Raw genomic sequence first — 18,243 nt, 5'->3', positions numbered from 1 at the left:
CGTCAAAACTTAAGATAACGAGTGGTGCTAGCTTTAACTGATTAACGGTGTTTTCTGACAGAATAATAAATAGTGCTAAAAGATTATGAAAAATATTAAAGCAAGAAACTGTCGCGTACGAATACGTAAAAAGAAAACTATTGGACGAAAAGAGTTGATGGACAAGGTTAAATAATGTATACGTGGGAATACGATTTGGAAACATAACGTTATTGTAAATTACGAAACATTTATTTATTCATTTATTTACTTGACAGTTGTATAGTTCATCGATCCTTATGATCAATATAAACATAAGCATTGAAGTGTGCCCAATGATGTCCTTATAGTACATGCTATATACAATTAATAGTTATAGCAAAGAGGGTATAATGTCACACTTATAGAACAATCTCGAAACTCATACACTTATTTTTTATGTTCTTTCACTAGTTACACTAATTCGATTCTTTAGAATTAATGTACCTTAACGTTTATAACTCTGTTTCTTATATCTAATAATATTGTTTTGGTATATCGTCACAGCGGTTCTGTGCATTAATTGTTTGATTACTACTCGCTTAATAGTACAATTTCCGATTTATTCACGGTGCAATTGCGTCCTAATTATTATTGGTCATTCCTCGTTCGCTTTCGGTAAAAATATATACTATTCATTTCGAATTATTTACAATGTCCCGTTACGGAAGGATGTGTTCAAGTAGGGTAGTTTTAATTAATATGTATTATTTTTTTTAAGGTGTTTAAAGAGATCTTTTTTGAAATATTTCGTTTCCGGTAATTAAACTACTCCGGATGGATAATAGTTTTTCAGAATGAGTATGAGATAACATATGTATGAAAATTACATGTATTTTTGGTATTACTGAAAATTTGCTGCATTCTAATGTTAATAATAAACACTCTGAAGTCATATCATAATGATTAAAATTTTCACTTGAAAATCCAATTTTCATCTATAATGTACATTAGGTATATAAAACGTTAATACCAACATATAATGCAATAATATATGAAATATGAACATTACTTCGATCATGTTGTAATAAAACTCTCTTTACACTAATATATACATACATAAAATTAGATATATACAATTCACATTTCATCAATTTCCTTTTGGATATTGATATTTATATGAATATATAATAGAGAGATGACTAATATCTCAAATTATAAGTTTTGATAAGGGATATCCAGTTGTGTGCTTGGAAAGACATAAAGAAAGTATTAGAATGGCATTTACAACTTCTTTTACTAGTATAATTTTTTAATTGCAATGAAAAACTACATTATAATTTAAGGGAGTCTGCTTACATTTGATTTTACAGTTTTAGTTGCCAGATGTAGAATTCTAATTTGTCAGATATTTTTATATCATATACATTATGCGTACATGCACAATTTTTATATCATATTATACAGTAGAAATATATATGTTATCACATGAAGTTAGTAGACATGTTTGGATATAATATAGATATTCATGCGTTAAGAGTTTGGGCTATGCCTAAGTGTTTGACGTGCGTAAAAATTATAAATTCAAGAAATAAGTATAATAACAGATTATATAATATTAAATTAAACAATAAAACGATAGTTTTAGAATTTCTGATAATTATAATACATGAATATCTAGATGCATATATTCAAAATATGTAAACACGTTAAATTTTATGCGATAAGAATATATATCATCTACTGTAGATATGTTATTGTTCAATTTGCATATACTAAAACGCTTATTGTTAGTATCAGGAATCTTTGTTCAAATTTCATCATTCATTGGAATTCACAACAATATGAAAAATTTGATGACAACTATAATTTAACAAATGCTAGTAATAATTACAAGATTTGTCATAGCATTATTATTGAAATAATTATTGAATTTAATTTATTCAATTTTCAATAACTAATGTTTGTAAAATAAAAAAATATACAAATTCAGTCATGTATATAACAGAAAATTATAGCAAAAATAAAATTTCTGGTTATTTTGGTATTAGCAGATTTATTATTAATTATGAATTATTAATAATAAATTTATTATTCATTTATTATTAATGACCTGATAATCTGACAATACTTTATTTTTCATCCAGACATTATTTTCGTTTACTACAGAATTATGTTCCTCTCTATTTTTTATGTTTATCTATGACAAATTTTTCAGACTTGGATTTTAGGACTTTACAAATCAAGGAACATTACATATAATAATATTTAAGAAATAGCTAAATAATTTTGGATCTAGCCGTTTACGTCTTAGTTAATGGATTGCAATTATAGACATTTGTCATATTTATAATATGTACGTAAAAGAAAAATAATACTGCCTTTTGAAGATTGTGATATTTTAACTCACAGTTTTGAGACTATTCTCCTTGTCCACGCTGCAATGAGAAAAACTCAAATTACGTTTATCTAATTTGCAATAAATATCCAGTCAAACGATGGAATTATCCACGGAGAGCGGCCGTTAAATGGTGTTGAAAAAGTTATATCGCTGAATATACCTCACGGAATGGATGTTACAGCGCCGTGAGTCCATAGTCGGATTTTATCGCTGATGGCGGCACAGGAGCTGATACTTGCGACAATCCGGGAGGACTGGTAGCCGGGGCGAGAGGACTGATACTTCCGGAACTTATGTGTCCCAACGGTCCTCCCGTCGGACCGTCCATCATTCCACCCACGTGATGATGACTCAGCTGTGCTTGGAGATGAGCCAGAGAATGAGGATGACCTTGAAAGCTCGGATGAACCACGTTAACGGGATGAGGAATACCAGAGCTGACTCCATGAACTTCGTTCATATCATGACCAATATTTGAGTCCAGACTGTTTTCCATACCGCTGGAAGGCGAGTTGTTGTTTTTCCTTTGGCTATTGTTATTACCGGTGCCGGACTTTGTCCGTGTCGCTGAAGTCTTCGCCGGTTTAGCTGCCGTTGGCGGCGCCTGGCCATTCGCATTCTTTCTACGTACGTTCTTCGTGTTCGGTAGCTTATGGTCCTTCTTCCATTTCATACGGCGATTCTGAAACCAGATTTTGATCTGTCGCTCCGACAAGACCAGGGTATGAGCGATCTCGATCCGCCGTCGTCTCGTCAGGTACCTATTGTAGTGAAATTCCTTTTCCAGTTCGAGTATCTGATGCCTCGTGTACGCAGTTCTTTGCCGCTTTGGCTCCATTCCAGGTTGATACGAGCCGTTCGCTGAAAGAAGGAAATAGAAATTCAAATATGTTAGTATTACGAAACTATAAATATATAATAATAAATTATCAGTTCCGGAGATAATACTTTCTTTTTTACTTGAGATATATGTGGCTGTACAAATTGTATTCTAACACATGAATTTCACTTTAATAATAGATTTTTTTTTAAATTTCAAGTTAATTCTTTTCTATCAAAAATTGGATTAGACGTTCTCTTTCAAAAACTTGGACAAATGCTAATATTATTATTTTTTTGATTGCATAAATATGGCATAAAAGCTGACTCTAATTTTTTTGTCTTTTTATTTACAATCTTTCAAATTATATTTGTATGGTTGTTTTCCAAAATTTCGTTAATATAATTTTTAGACCTTAAAAGTGCTAACGTGTAATATATCTGATTGTGAGCGCAGCGCTCATGGAAAGAGCAAATACGTACAGTCGACACTTGCGACTCGCGCTGTTGCTAAACCTAAGCTTTTTACTGTGATAAATCGATGTATTGGTCGATGTCTCTTCCTCTTGTTCTTACAAGACTGTGTTAAGGTCATTATTTCTATCGTCTATTAACCAATTTCTATTGACTATTCTGAAAAGTTAGCGGTCGGTTAGAGTTTAACAGACGTTGGAAATAGTAGCCCTTGATTTGAGAAAACTATGTAATAATGTCGCATTAATACAGTCATATACAGGTGCTAACACGAGAGCATTGACGTTTGTTTGTTAAACGACGGCAAGAGGGTTAAATATCTTAGCAATGAAGTCTTATATTAAAACTGATCTGAAATAAACGTATAAAATTGCCTATATATATGCTTAAAGTTTTTTTTATATAAAACTTTGCAAAAAGCTCTTCATATTTAATTGTTTAGGATACAAAACTATTGGTATCTTAATATTTTTGCTAAAGACAAATTGACATCTAATTCACCAAAAAATTTATTCTTAAACTTGAAATGAAATTTATGTATTTGGATGTTCTTTGCCTCTTTTATATTTATATTGTATAAAATGTTCCGCGGATCTACCCTCCTTCACTCGTTAATTAATTAAGGCATTAAAAAAAAGATATCAATATTTCTGAATAATTCCAATAATTCTGAATCTTTGCATTACAAGCGATTAGTAACGAATAGCTTTCTATATATGAATAAAACTCCGAAAATACAAATAACTAACAAAACATTAATTTTACTAACTTCTAATAAAATTTACTTTAACACAACTTCAACTTTTTTTAATTAACTTATTAATATAGTATTTAATATTAATTTAAAATATCAGTTTTAATAAACCATTTTAGAAAATTATATTTAATATTATTTATATTTAAATAATTATATTTATTACCGGAAATATATATGCACATCGAGAAACAAAAAAATTCTTATAATACTTATTATGTTAATAGCGTTTATATGATGCTTTGTAAAATAGTATCCTGCATATGGCATGAGAAATTTCGCTGCTTAATTTCTGTACAGAACTCATTGTTTTCATCCGAAATTAACTATTCTTATTTTTCTTAATATTCTCATCTCTAACGTTCTTACTGTTAACCTAACAAAGTATTACATATAAATCTTTGAACAATCTTGCTAAGCTATTTATTCCATCATTGTTACGCACATTATTAGTTCTTTCATGACTTTTTCAATAGACGTTTTACATATATTATTTACAAAATCATAGCAACAAGTTTTGCAAAGAAAGGATTAATATAGAATGCTTGCTCAACAAAAATATATTTTCTTAGGTCACTAAAATGTAGTGTAAAGTGCAAAGAAGCATAAAAAACGATTCGCTTAAGTGGCGCCTGACACATACCATGCTATTTCAACAACAAAAGAAGAAGAATTCGTTGTATGATTATTACTTTGTATGATTATTACCATAATTATAAAATATTCTTTACGTTGATGTCTAGAGAGATATTATACAAATAATATTTTTATAGCATATGACCATTCGTCACGTCATGGCCGTTTTGAATAGCATCAAAGTCGGCTGAAGTGACTTTTGTAATCTGATCAATCCATGAGATACGCCAGTTGAGTTGTGAAGGTAGAATACGCGTATGCAAATTTACGAGGATAAAAAGTGTGCCAAGCGTACACGCGCATTGGTCCCGCTGAGCATCTTCTAAAGAAATGCAGGAACGCTAGATTATTCTTTGAGAAACTCAAGGTTAAATAATTTGATAATTACCTCGTCCATTAAGTCTGTTTAGTTTTTCAGGATCTATTTGAAATATGAAATTCGTCATGCCATTGATTAATGCTCGGCATCAGAAATGTCTAAGAAATATTTAAGAACGCGCAAAGGTGAATATATTAATAACCGCGAAATGTCCAAAGTACTTTATAAAATAATCAGATACGATTGAAACGCAACGAACGACTGAACAAGTAGATTGGAAAAAAAATATCCTGCTGTGGCACGTTGATGTTAATATTTGTGAGTCACGCTAGTAGCAATCCGTGGTGGTCTGTTCAGTCCGATAGAGGAAACATGGGAACGAGTTCAGTTTAGAATCCGTGCAGACATTCCATTCCGAGCTGACCGTCGGTCTCGCAGAGGTCCCTTTTAACTCCGACGTCCGGCGACCGTACTTCGACAACCAAAGGGGAGAGATTGCAGTCTCTGACAGCCCGACGGACGAGCATACCAAAGTTCAGAGATTTCAAATATTAAATCGCGCGATTTCTAGCATAACGGAAAGTGTAACTTACAACATCGTACGTTTGACGGAATATTTTTATAACAGTTCATAACAGTTATAAACGATTTCATCATCTCTGTACGAGTCATACTTTTTCGATAATATTGAAGATTGTATTTTTTAGTTTCGCTAGACTGACATGTCCTCTCTCATCTATTCTTTATGCAATAATTGAAATATGTTCTATGTTTGTATTCTTATATGGATTAGAGAAGACATATATCAGTTTAGCAAAATTGAAAAAGTAGTCTTCAATATTATCAAAAAAATTTGATTATATACATTCTATATGTATCTCTTTCTCTTCCTCCTCTGTTAATAAATACTTGTAATTTTATATACAGATCCATATCATTAGCAAATTATTTTCAAAATATTATTTACGACACTTTTCTTATCGAAATAAAAGTTTTATAAAAGGTATTTGTTTTTATCATACATTATAAAGTATCATAAATTTATTAATATAATATTAAATCTTCTTAATACACAATATTAAATGTTTAAAGACTAATATAGGTAAAACAATATCTAAACAATACTTGTTTCCTTAATGAAATTAATTTGCTGTAAAAACGTATTTTTGTTTGTTTTATTATATGGATTTGTATAACGTTAATAAAAGAAATAACAAGTTTTCGTTGCAGACCATTTTATTTGGAAGCATAAATTATAGTTCAGTTTTGCAGTATAAATGGTATGGGATTTTCTTTTCTATTATATCATGTGCAACGGGCTCAATAGAAATATTTGCAAGCTGTAATGACCATGACGTTTTCCGACGTGAAATGAAGTAGAAATTTTTGTGGCAACAAAGCCAGCCTAATTCTGAAAGGATATTACATTGCAAAAACTATACCTTTGAGAATTCTTTATATATCCGCAAAGTAGTTTCTAGCTTAGCGTGACATAAAATACTACAAATTCTGGAGAAACGAACGCGTTACAGATACACTGCTTATAGAGGCATTGCTCTGTAATTTGCGAGACATTAATTAATACACCTGTGTGTTGTGGTTATGCTCAAAACGTCTTTCTATCTTTATGAAGATAGGAAGCACGCGTATATTAGTTCTGGAAGTAGTTGTCTGATTAATTATGAAAGAAGAACTACATTCGCGCTAATTGCCTTAATTACAACAACCAGGAGCGTTATACCATCACCGGCATCTGTTTCAAGTCTCGAGCGCTACGCAACCTTGCACAATGATGAACGTCTATTTAAAACGCGCTAGAATCTCTGTGTCGAATTTCGAAACTTATTTTTGCCTGCCATACTGAATTGTGTGCTGTGGACGTCCCATTATTGTAGTATACGTTCGCTACTGTACGAAAGATGAAGATATATTAGGCGTAACCAAATTCACCTATAAAACGTGGTGCCGCTACACCTCGCAGGTGATCGCAAGGTGTTAGGATAAATTTCAGCCCATAACTCTTCGGAAACCGTTCTAAAGCTCGTCACCTTGTAAACACATAATGTAATGTGTATACCCAGGAAATACAAACAGATACTTTCGGCAGGTCTCTCGCATTCAGAAAAAAAGTTTTCATAGGCGACGCTTTCGTATAAGTATACCTTTAAATCTGTAAATATTTCCGCTGTTTTATTTTCGCTTATTATTCCACTGTTTCTAACAGTATTGATAAATGAGTATATAATAAAGTAAGGAACTAATAAATGCGTTAACTGGTTTTGTTTAAATTTTTGTTTATCGTAGGAAGAATAATAATTCTTGAGAGAGAATTAAAACAAATAAAAACATTAATTTATCGTAATATTATAAATAATATATATAATGGATTTTATGTTTGAGATTATTGAGTGTCTCATATAAGATATAGCAGTGTCGCCAAGAGCCGTCGGATATATTTCTGTAGCGATTAATTGCACTCTTCACGATATAAATCGAAATATCGACAGTATAACGTTTATTAATTGTGGAGTAAGATTGAGATCAGTGTCTTGTTAATTGAATTATGTACGTTTATATATATTTATAAAACAAATGGTAGTTTCGAAAATGGATATAAAAATCTCTTTTTAAAAGTAAGATGATGCAGGGATAAAGATGAAAAATGTGATATTCCGATATAACTAATGGAAATAGAATAAAGTAAAGCAATTGGAGAATAAAGTAAATTTCAATATTACTGTAACAAAGTAGTAGTATAATATTCCGCTATCGGGAGGGCATAACAGAAATAACTGCAGATTTATATGCATAAACTCACCGACGCCTGCAACATGGATTTTTTTCATCCACGGATAAATCGTACGATCTCTGCTTTCATCATCTTCTTCTTCTTCCTCCATCATCCCCGGTGAACCATCCATTTGACTATCTTCTATATCATCCGCATCCGAGCTGTCTTCTACATGGTGTTGTTGTTGCTGTTGCGGCGGCGTCTGTTGTTGACCGCTCTGTATATGTTGAGATTGCTGAGACAACGACTGTTGCGTCTGAAGATCAGGTGAATTGTCTCGGTGCAACTGACCCGAACCGGCTGGACTGCAGGCATTGTTCTCGTGCTGGTGATGCTGAAGGGCATCCGGCTGCTGCACATGATTTTGCATTATAGATGGTGACAGAGGCGTGGAGCCGAGGATAGTTGACGTCGGTACGGATGGTTGTTGTTGCTGTTGTTGTTGCTGTTGACTCTGTATCGACGACGGACACGTGAGCGGTGGTGGTTGAGCTTCCGGCGGCATCGCTAAAGCACCCACCGCGTGATGATGAGAATGTAAACTGGCGTGAACCGCGTGCACTTGGTGATGATGAGGCCCGTAATATCCTGTATATCCTGTGTATCCCCCGTTTAATTGTACCGCGGAGGAAGTCCCGTAAGGAGTCGACGCCGCCTGATGATGATGCTGGTGATAGCCGTACTGCAGCTGAGATTGTGGATGGCTTAAATGATGACCGCCGCTGCCGCTCGTGAAAAAGTCTGCTCCGGTCGAGGGTATATAATTATTTTGACTGTATTCCTCGTTGGGAGGAAACTTAGGATCGACCAACGAGGAAGCGGCTAGATGATGATTTCCAGCTTGTTGTTGATGCTGATGGTGATGGTATCCACCGGCGGCGGATGGAAGGAAGGAATTCATGTTTTTGAATACTTTCTTGGGAAAAACACACGCGCACGATAGTCCAAACGAATTTTAAACGACCGCACTCCTCGATTCTTCTCTCTTATCTCGTTTTTTGGATCAATTCTTCGATCCGGCACACCATTTCGAGTTAATATTCATTCTCACAAGCTCACACTGCACGGCACTGCGCTGTGGTCCATCGTCCACACCTCACCGCCTCTTGCGAAAAGGGGTGACGTTTTCTCGAAAGGAGGAAAAGAGAGAAAGAAGGAGAGGGAGAAAAAGAGAAAAGAAATGGAAAGAGCGGGGCCACAACGGAGCACAGGACTCCCGGTGGACAGCTGCTTATTCTCTCCTCTCCTTCCGCCACTTTCGCGATCCTCCACGACCTCGTTCGCTCCTTCCCGCCCACCGGAGCCCAATTACCATACCACGTGACCACAAAACCGACCAATCGGAGCTGCTCCTAGTCCGCGACCATGATGGATAACCACGGCACGCATGCAACACGTGAGTGGCGCCGCGAGAACCACTGCGGCAGGTGCAGCAACTTCTTGCTTTGCTTCTCTATTTCACGATTGTCATCGGGAATTCCGTAGACACTCCGTAGCTTATTAATTTCTACGCACGTTCCCAAGTCTGACTCCCTAATACACTACGCACTTGTCTTTTTCATAAACTTTCACTTCTTCGTTCACATCGTCAGTTTGATGCGAGTATCAAACTGACTTTCCTGCAAACAATTCTGATAAGTCAAGCATTTTCGTACGAATCATTTTTTTTTTAATAAATGAATATGTTATCTTTGCACTGCACTTCTGTCACTGCTCCGTTTCGAACTGTAAGTGATTTGTACAATAAATATAGAGATCGAGTCAGACGAGAAGTTTCCTCGGAAAGCTCTGAAAGTGAGCTCGTCCCTCGTCGGCAGAAACTCGTCTGGCAACTCTGGTTTGCCTCCAACCTCCAACTCCCTCCAGCTCCGTTCGCGCCGGCTGGTTTTGAGCCGATGCAGAGAGCGGAGTCCCCTCTTTCTCGTCATGCGTCTTCTCTAGAGTTACCCCCCCACTCCGCGGCGGCATGAGACCAACCCCCGCCGCGGAAACAGTGGATCTTGTGTGCCCTTATGGAGCATACTCGAGGGTACCTATAACCGTGGAGTCACTCCTACATATCCCTTTAACCCGCCTCCATGCTTCTGAAATTCATCTTGTACCGGAGTCAATGCTGAGAGAAACGGTGGCAATGAACGTTAATGCTGTTGATATCGAATACTATTGCGAGGGCAATCGTGCTACTAATTCAGAATTACTTGTGATCAGCAGGTGTTACCATAACCGCCCATTACACCTCCATTTACCAATATTATTGAAACCTGAGAGTTAATTGATCCCTATAAGTCTTTTTTCTATTAGATGGATATAATTTTATATCTAAAGTTGCTATTAATAAAATACTTGTCATTAATTGATATCCGTAGAAATAAATTAAGGTATACTTTCTATATCTATGTCAAGTAAAGAATAGATACGTTTATTAATTTTATGTTAATTATTACGAAACAGGGATAATGAGTAAAGTTCGATTGAAAGTGAATGATGTGTTTTATGCTATTGTTAAATCAGCTATCTTTAATTTTATAATTAATTGGCATTCCAGTCTGAAGATGTTACGTAAAGCGAGTTCGAATTGGCTAAATTAATAGTAATAGATCTGCCGTTCGATTACACTCTGCTTATATTAATGCACTAGTGTCTCGGCGTACTCGGTCAAGTACGTCTACTCGCGATCAGCTGCGTGGCATAGAGAATATAAAACGCCGAGTCATTACACAAAGAGCATACTCACTGTGTTTTGCCTTGGTACGACAATACAGCACGGTAAATTTAAGCTACATTGACTGTGCCGTATAAACTATCCAGGAAATAACAGTATATTGCAGAACGGTATTATAGAACAAAGGTATTATAGAACGGTGTGAGTCCAAGATTCGTCTCGTATGAGTTAAATAAATTTTATTTCAAAATTCAATTTTCTTGGAAAAACGTTTCGTTGTTGAAAGTTCTTTAATTAATGTCAGATACGCGCGAAATGTAGAGAAAATGGATACGATTTAGGGTTGAACATTTGAGGAAGGCTGAAAACGCATCGTCCGTTTTTACGAGATCTTCCTTTCTCTCTTGACTTAGTTTTTCGTTTACTCGAATACGCCGCGGCTTATTTCTATTTTTCTTATAGCCACTTCATGTCGCTCCAAGCAGGAGAGCGCAGCTTTGAGTGGAATCTGGAAGAGTCCAGAGGGGTTGAAGGGGCCGCTGAATGACGTGGAGGAGGCTAGAGGGGGTTGTCTCCTCGTTTTGCGACACAACCTCCTCGTCTTTATCACCGACGACGCTCGGGAACTGCTGTCCTTCTCTCTTTCCTCATCCACCGCCATCTTACGCCATCTCTACTTTCGTCGTCTCGCTCCTTTCCTCCGGTTCTACCCCGAGTCTTCTGCTCTTGTCTTCCGGCGAAACACGATCAATCACCTTTCCCAGTCCGCCGGCATGACACCCCCTTTACACCCACGGCTATCCTCGAAGAGGGCCTGCTTCGTCAACGACGAGTCCTTTCGGCTACCGGACGAATGTGTGATCATCCAAGTGACGATTATCGTGAGATCACACACGTGGGTCTGTCATATCGCTTCATGAATTTTGTTGTCTCACAGAGGATTGTCGATGTCTCGACATCCAAAGCGAGTTTATGTTTCTGAGAGGCGAGAGGTTTCTGTATTGACGTCTCAGCGTGTATCGAATATTGTTGATATATTAATGAATTTTTAAACAGTAAATTGATAAATTGGTAATTGAATAAAATATTTGTTTGTTGAAGTTTATTTAATAGATTTAAATATTTTGAAGAGTCAAAATAAATGTTAAAATAACAATGCGCTTTTAAAGTAATTGATCTTAAACTATAACGTGTGGTACCTCTCTATAAAAACCCGCTTTGGCAAGAATTCTTCGTGGATTCAAGATTTAAAGAGTTCAACGGACTTGCATCGTGATAATGATAAATGAGGACGAAACAGTTTACGATTTAATATCAATCTTGGCCAAGGCTGGTGCTTATTATTGCCCATTAGTAAAGTTTTAATAACGCAATACGGTGCTCGGACGGGGGTGGAACCGTTGCGATTTATCATTTTCATCGCTTTATTAACGGCGTTTCAGTTATATTCAACTTGTTGATCGCTTATGAAAGAGGAGCATCGTCTCTGATATTGAAGCTGCGCGAATTTGCGTTTCCGGGATTATTTTTAGTGAGGTCCCAATTGATTAATCGTCTCGACCAAAAGCAGAAAACTGCAGATGGGATATTTTGAGAGAAATTGATATAATTAAAAAAAATTTATGAAAGTTGATGTTGAAGTTTTATCTCCATAGTTATAACAAATAGTTTGCGGAAAATAGGGTACATAATATGCATTGTTGAATAGGTGTTGCTTTATTTCACAAAGTTGTTTCACAAGTCAGCTTTCAAGGTAATCACAATATCTAATCTATTATACTCTTCAGGGAGTTATCGATCGACGATTCGTTTCAAATTCAAACTACATTCAAAATATTTGCGAAGCAATATAATTTTCTACAATAGAATCATGATCGATAGATCTTTTGGGAAAAATCGTGTGCGATGCATCTTACGCACAGCATTTCAAATTTTAAAATTTAGAAAATGTGAATGTTTTTCGCATTCGTTCAAGCTCAAGGTGTTGGCAGCGGATCTGTCCGAGGTGAGAAACATGAGTCTCCAGAGATTCGATTTCGCTGCTGAGTCACGATCTCGAGCTTGCCGACATGAAAAGGGGTCCATGTCCCCTTGGGGACATCCAGTATACATCTGATGCCTTAGATGCCTTCCGAACGTTCTTCAAGACCGCTCCTTTTTACATGTACGCTCGATTAGACAGCATAAAAATATGCACAATTTTCTTTAATATACGAAGAGAGAAATTATAAGCAAAAAGTTTTATATTATAAAAGAAAATTGTGAGAAATAGTCACAACATATTTTGTGGTTGAACTATTAACGTTATAATCTTTTTATCTTTGAAAATACAATGATGAAATTTTTGGATGATTATTTATTTACAAGCCGTATCGAAAAGGTAATTTGTTGAAAGAAAAAATGTTGCCTTTAAAAATATAAAAATATAAAAAGTACCGCGCGCGCGAAGCGACAATAACTTGACGAGCGGCATTGACGCAAAGTCACGTTGATGGCAATGAACATGACATCTTTCATCAGGCAACTGGACGAATACCCCAAGCTCGATGTCTGAAGCAGCGTGTGAGTGAAAGTGTCAGCTGTAAGTCATTTCTTGGCCAACAGTAGCCCCACTTACAGGATGGGAGAAGATGAAGAGTCACTAGAAGCGCAATAATTATCGGCTGGGCATTTCAGTAAAGATGTTAACGCGACCTTCGATCCGTAACCTCGGACAATTACCACCTGACATCGCCGCTTGAAAGCAATTTGCATATACAACGCACTTTTCCAACTTCCTTGAAAAGATAGCGGAAAATAAAAAAGTGTCTGTAGCCGTCGACGCGTGAAGAGGCGCAAAAGTGGCTCGTTATACCTTTGCAATTCGAAGCGTCGTTAGCGCCAATCCCTCTTGACAATCTTGACACTCTTCCTCAAACAAATCCGGGGTCAGCTAACGCGAGGACATGCGTGGTTCGTACAGACGTAGATAAAAGTGTCAAAAAATAAAAGTATTAAAACTAAGCTTCACAGTATGTTTTTAAAAACAATGCATATACATATAATACTTGCAATAGCAAATTTGTTGAATAAGTATTTGCTAACTTTATTGAAAATAACTTACTGAGAAATAACATGCAAATCTATCATCATTATGCTTATAGCAATAATAATTAATGCTACAATATGTAGCTCCTTTACTATGACTTTCTTTCATATATATAGGTATATTGTATGTGTATATACGTATATATGTATAATATACATATATAATTATATAATATGTATAATTATCTATTTTAATAGCTATTTTTAAATTTTACGCTGACCTAAAAATCCAAAGTAAATGTATTCTTAAATGTGTCATACGATATTACAAACGGTGACGGGTGCATATCTTACGTTAGGATTGCCAGCTGTTTTTATTTGCAGCAGCATGGCTTGCTGAAGAGGCAGCATTTACGGGAACATTTACGCGTTCTACGGGATGCTGTTGATTACTGCCTGAAGCAGAAGGAAAGAAGGAGGTAAGGAGGTTAAGGTCGTTTACCACCCATGACCTCGGCAATTACCATTCGACACCCTCCGTCTTCCGTTTCAAAAGCAGTTTGCATACACAAGAATGTTTCGGCATTGTTCGAAAAGGATAGGTCGGGTCTGATCGACAGATGATGACCCAAAATCTGTCTCACCGCTAATTGTCTCCGAACATTGGCTTTTTGCGAGACATTGAGTAGCCTGCTTTGACTGATGTTTTGAATAAAGGACATTTCATATTATTGATTACAGTAACCTTGAAATATAAAGAGAATTCTTAACTATTCTTCTTATAGCAAAAAAAAAGGAATACGAAGAGTCCTAGAACATTATATATTTTTAAATTATATAAGAAATTTTTGCATAAAAACATTTCTATTATTGTTCAATAATAATAGAAATAGTTAAATTAAAAATTTGAAACTAAATTGTATAATATAAAAAATTAAACCATTTAAGCATTTTTAAAACTTTTGATAAATTTTAATATAATTACAACAAAGCTATTTAAACACATAATTTATGCATTACATATAACAAGCGTTATTAAATAATTGTTTGACTATAAATAAACAAATCTGTTATACATATATCTAAAAATAATAAGTGATAAAAGATTATTAAAGTCTACGCAAAATAATGTATATAATTTGTTAACGTATTTTCTCCACATTTTCTTTACAATCAGCTTTATTATTTTATCGTATTGCAAACGAGCAGTCATAACAGATGCCATTGTACATAAACAGTGAATATTGAGAACGAAAACATGAGACCACAAATATTATGTAAGACATAATGTTTTTATTCTCAGCAATACTTACAAAGACAATATCAAAGACATTGATGCAAGCAGTACTAGTGAGAATAAATTTAGTTTACATATGCGAAATTTGTAAATATTAAATAATTTTTTAACTATATATTAAATATTAACTACATAATAAATAAATAAATGTTGAATAAACGATAATATTAAATTGAGCTTGATTTTTTATTTTATCATTTGTTTCTCACTATATTGCTCTATTTTTATTAATGGTCGAGAACTCGAGAACAATTAATCGTAGCGACTTTTAGTTTTTTTTTATAGCCGGCACTTAAAACATTCTTTTTCTTATATTATAAAATTATTGGAATCTCTCAACCGAATCATTATAATGCTATAATCAAACAAAATAACACAAACAAAAATAATTACTTATAATAGTGTATTTAAAGATACCTGTAAGTATAAAAATTAAGAGCATTTACATTAGTTAGAATTATTTCATTTGGATGTTAAAAGGAGCAAAATTAAAAAAATTATATTTGCGATGTAATCATAACTTCGATTTTTCTTTCCAATAAGAAAAGGTCAATAAGTATTTGTACGAAATACAATGCAGCCTCTTTATTTATTTTTTTAGTAAATTTAATTTTATTTATAGATAATATTCATTGCGAACTCCTTTTAAAGTTAGTTTGTGGGTCTCGTTTTTCTAAAAACCAAGAAACAGCACTCTAGAAAAGTGTTGTTGCAGAAGGTAAGTGCAAAGGGATGTCCCGAAGGCACGAAGGTTCAGAGAACGGCAGACGAAGAAAGAGCACACGGCAGCGCGAGGCTGAGATTAATGGATTTGTATTGTCGGCATTTTTTCAAGCGTTTTAGAAACACTTTTGAGACGAGGAGAGCGTCTCATTTTTCAAAATTCCGGCGCGCGTATGGGCCTGAGAGAATTGCAATCGATTCGCCTCACGCTAATGGTTTCGAATTAAACCGTGATCCTCAGGTATAAGTCACATACGTAATCTGTACATAGTCGTGCGTTAGATCGTTTAAAAATAGGTATTGATAATCGTGACGTCAATTTCCTGCATACAGGCAACGCACAATGTTTGCGGACTTACGTAATTCGCGATAGTAATGTTCGACCTTCGTTAGATATTTTGCATTGTACGAAGCAAAATTAGCTTATAGATTTCTTGCACTTCGTGTCCGCACGAAAAGAAGCTTACGTAGTTTAGAAGTCAGGGATTATCCTTTCAAACAAGTCACAAGGGACCGTCTGTCTCAGCTACGTATCAAAAAAGCTCACGAGACGAACGATTTGTGCTATTTAGCAGTAATTTAAAGATTTATGACAAATCACGAAATCTAGACAGGATGGAATAGAATAGCCGCGGTCAGCGTGAAAAGTGGCAAGAAACGTGACAAAGGCGAAATACGATGAAGTTGGCGCCTTGGGACCTTCGATCCTTCTTACGAGAGGCGAAGATAGGAGTTACAGCAGCTGATGAGCCGTAACCGATGGACGCACAATAACCCTCCGCAAGCAGTACCGCTATCTTTCATTCCCCTTTTGATACTCCTATCGACCTTTATCTTACCTCAACTTCGCTTCCCAACTGCATAAGAAAATTCTCAATAACCCGATTGTGCGTCTTGCAATCTTACCATTCTTGATGCAATGTGTCAATCGACATACCGGATCCACATTCTTATATATATTCGATCAATGAACCTTGATATTCAGCGAGTTTGTTACGATGCGCATTATTTTTGTGATGAAGTTCTTTACCGTATTGATTGATACTATCGCACTGCATCTTATACTTATTATTGTCATACAGTGTGTCCAAAGACTATCAAATCCGATCTCAGAAAATAATTCGCAAAATAGCTATTATTTTAATAAGGCATGAAATTATTCAATATTGAAAATTTAAAAAAAATTAATAGATAAATGCTTGAATAACGGTAAAAAGATAGCATTTTGTCTGGCAAATTTTGTTTTAATTTAATTACTTTTAATAAAAAATTACATTAAAACGTAATGTCAAAACATTTGATATTAAAATTTGAATTCTAATAAACATCTGCTTATTAAAACAAACTTGATCGCTTTACATATTTATATATTTTATAATCTGTTTAGGAAGAGATATTCGGTTTAGAATACCATGCTGCGCTAAAGGGTAAAAGCAAATATTCATGCTTTTACCTTGTTTTGAGATATTTTTCTAAAATTTACTCAATGCTTTGTCTTTTTTGCCTGCAAAATCGACCCGCCTCTAAAATTTTTGCATTTCTAAAAAGGCATTCTTCATAAGAAGAAAGGAAGAAAGCATTTCGGACATTAATCAATGCTTTTGACAACAATCAATCATTTTAACTTTGACAACAAAAAATGCCGAACCCTTTATTCGCAGTATGTTGGCTAGCGACTAATGCACAATAATAACTGACTCGTTCTATTTCATTATAGTTTCCTACAATATAATACTATCTCACAATAAGTATTGGAAATTTTACTTTCTTATATGCTTAGTTTTCTTTTCTGAAGAAAAATTAGTAGAATGTCAAAGTCATGTTAAAAGCAAGGTGTGGTCTATATTCAATTGTACATTAGTCTCAAATTTCTTTTTTACCCAGACAGCACGATACCTATTTATGTCCATTTCATGCCCGAAATGGATTGTATGGATATCCTATGGATAATTTGATTTTTCTGGAAACATGTAGTCAAATATACCAATTAGATGAAAAACACATTTAAATATATTAAAAATACAAATCTAGGAAACGTATATTTTTCACATGCGCGTGAAATTTCTCTTATTTTAAAGAAAGAAAAAACAATCTTTAAAATATTAAAAAATTGTGTTGTTAGAATAATGGGTTTGTTATAAGATATTTTATCAGTCTTTTTTACTATATGATATAACAAATTTTTCTTTACAGTGTAACAAAAGTGGTGTTTGGAAGATATAAAATAAACAATTAATTTCTAAAAGGTATGAGAGATGGATATGTGATGCAAGAAAGCACACAAAACTGTTTAATTCAAAAGTTCAATTTCTTGAAATGAATAATTACGATGTTCCATTCACTTTGCTTTATTCAGAGAAAACTTTAATATTTTCCCTGAAA

General features: G+C 34.6%; 1 protein-coding gene across 2 annotated transcripts; it reads right to left on the bottom strand.

Moving 5' to 3' along the window:
- Positions 1-209: 209 nt before the first annotated feature.
- Dfd (homeotic protein deformed) lies at positions 210-10,020 on the bottom strand. 2 transcript variants are annotated; one of them, XM_071775664.1, is made up of 3 exons: positions 8,180-10,020; positions 2,520-3,220; positions 210-2,396 (listed from the first exon to the last, which is right to left on the bottom strand). In XM_071775664.1, exons 1-2 carry the CDS (start codon positions 9,051-9,053, stop codon positions 2,535-2,537), a joined length of 1,560 nt encoding a protein of 519 aa, XP_071631765.1. In that variant the 5' UTR covers positions 9,054-10,020; the 3' UTR covers positions 210-2,396; positions 2,520-2,534. The 2 variants fall into 2 exon arrangements, with proteins under 2 accessions (XP_071631765.1, XP_071631764.1); XM_071775663.1 differs by having other exon boundaries at positions 210-3,220.
- Between the last annotated feature and the right edge of the window lie 8,223 nt (positions 10,021-18,243).

The sequence above is a fragment of the Temnothorax longispinosus genome, chromosome 4 (genome assembly GCF_030848805.1).
Source record: "Temnothorax longispinosus isolate EJ_2023e chromosome 4, Tlon_JGU_v1, whole genome shotgun sequence".
In the NCBI taxonomy this organism is placed as follows: domain Eukaryota; kingdom Metazoa; phylum Arthropoda; class Insecta; order Hymenoptera; family Formicidae; genus Temnothorax; species Temnothorax longispinosus.
The sequence above is the reverse complement of the archived record's forward strand: the minus strand, read 5'-3'. Positions and strand labels throughout refer to the sequence as shown.